The following is a 2,007-nucleotide window of genomic DNA, read 5'->3' on the forward strand; positions in this document are numbered from 1 at the left end:
CACACACACACACACACACACACACTACCTCGTTCCATCCGATTTCACTTTTGTTATTTCCCTTTTTTTCCTCTTTTCCTCCTCCTCCTCCTCCTCATTCTCCTCCTCCTCCTCATTCTCCTCCTCTTCCTTCTCCTCCACTTTGTGGATTCATCATCGTAAAGCGCCAGATCTAAAAATTTCTAGGTTTTAGTTAGGCTTTTTTTCTCCTTCTTTTCGGGTATAGGGAGCCAACATTGTCGTAGAATGACTCATAAAACTCTTCGATGTATTCTGATCATAATATTTATGCAGCCTGCTTTTGTGCATATTTTCCCCCACTTACTTACTTCCCTAATTTGGAAATGACGCCCACTTTTGTCATCGACGATGATGGATGAGGGTCTTAGACAATTTTGATTGTAGTTTTAATCCGCCAAATTTACAAATCTACAGGTGGACCAGGTCGGCAGCGCGGTAATAATTGTGAGAGATCTACCTGATGAGCCACCAAGGTTCGAGAAAAGATTGTACCAAGTTACTGTTCCCGAGGTTTGTATAGGTCATGGTAATAGTGTAGGCTACTTATCTCTTCAGATTTGATACGCCATGCCTGCTGCTACACATCCCGTTACCTGACAATTACAAAGTTCTCACTGCCCAGTAGGCCTACCTAGTTGTAAGAATTTGACGACAAATTTGTGAGTGTCACAATAATTATGTTAAGCTTTTTCAAATACAATTCTTTGAATATCTTGAAAACAACTCCGAATATTCTTACGATTTTGATTGAGCAGATAGAGCATTCTGATCTCATGGCCTTAGTAACCCAAAAAGGCCAATATTATCAGATAGAATTTTGTAATTCTGGGGTAGCGATTTAAAGTTGGCTCTCCGTTAGTTTAGCTGTTATCATGCTGGACAACAAAGCGGGTAGCCCTGGTTCAAATCCCAGACTGGGCATTTTTTAAACTCAATTCGTTTTATGGAGTTTTCATAGTTTTCAACCTATTTGGCTTGATCATATCAGAGACAGACGTTCAATTCGGATTCACCAACTCCTAAATAACCAAATAGTGTTGAAAAGGACGTTAACCCTATACATTTACTTTTTTAAATCTAAATTTGAAGTTATCGAAGAGTATGAAAAAAAATGATACCGTTAATTGAAAGATGTCTCGGTAGTTTCCAGTATTTATTAAAAGTTGTGCGATATCTACATGAAAGGGGGCTTGAGAATACAGTAAGGCCATGTATCCAGGTTTCAGTTTGGATCAGTATACCGTTGTTGTTGTTTTTTACTCTAAGGTATCCGGCAGGCTATTCCAAATGCTGTATTGGGGCCAGTTATGTCATCCATTATTTTTGCATCATAAAATTCTCAATAACTTCGCTTTAACTTACATATTTTCCAGTTTTCCCATATTATAATATGTACAATAGTATTAATATTATATTGCTAAACTCACAAAAACATGAAAGCTTGGTTTTAGATCAAATGGATATATACTGGGCTTTAAGGATATTGATATGACAGTAAACAACCAAGCAATGTCGTAGGCCATCTAAACTTGCGTGCTGCAAACTAAGAGTAAGAATTAAGATTATACGCATGCCTGCTTCTACAAATCTGAAATAATCTATTAGTATGACAAAATTATGTATTTCAGATGCCAACCTTAATTTTCGAAGTGATTTTGTACAGGGTATATGGCTCTTAAGCTTTTAAGAGGAATTTATTAAAGATTAGAAGAAGCCGACGGCCCAAACAATGGTTTTCATGCAGTCTTTTTTTATCATTGTCAGCTTGAATGTTGCTTGCTAGTCTATTGCCTAATATCCACTGCACACTATAAATCAGATTGGTCGGATTGAGTCCATGCAAGACAAATCATGTTCCAAATTAGTCGATAGGTGAACAGAACGATTTTATAAAAGGAATTGGGACCGTGTGAGACACATGGAGAAAGGCAGACAGTGTGTGTGTGTGTGTGTGTGTGTGTGTGTGTGTGTGTGTGTGTGTGTGTG

At 37.8% G+C, this 2,007-nt stretch overlaps 1 protein-coding gene across 1 annotated transcript in view; it reads left to right on the forward strand.

Annotated features, from left to right (window-relative positions):
* LOC101851175 overlaps positions 1-2,007 on the forward strand; it is a gene marked incomplete in the record, with an annotated part of 28,317 nt that overhangs the window by 6,911 nt on the left and 19,399 nt on the right. The window contains 1 exon segment of the mRNA XM_005092363.3: positions 436-531. Coding sequence (XP_005092420.2) covers positions 436-531 — 96 coding nt within the window.

Source organism: Aplysia californica, unplaced genomic scaffold, assembly GCF_000002075.1.
Source record: "Aplysia californica isolate F4 #8 unplaced genomic scaffold, AplCal3.0 scaffold00045, whole genome shotgun sequence".
NCBI lineage: Eukaryota > Metazoa > Mollusca > Gastropoda > Aplysiida > Aplysiidae > Aplysia > Aplysia californica.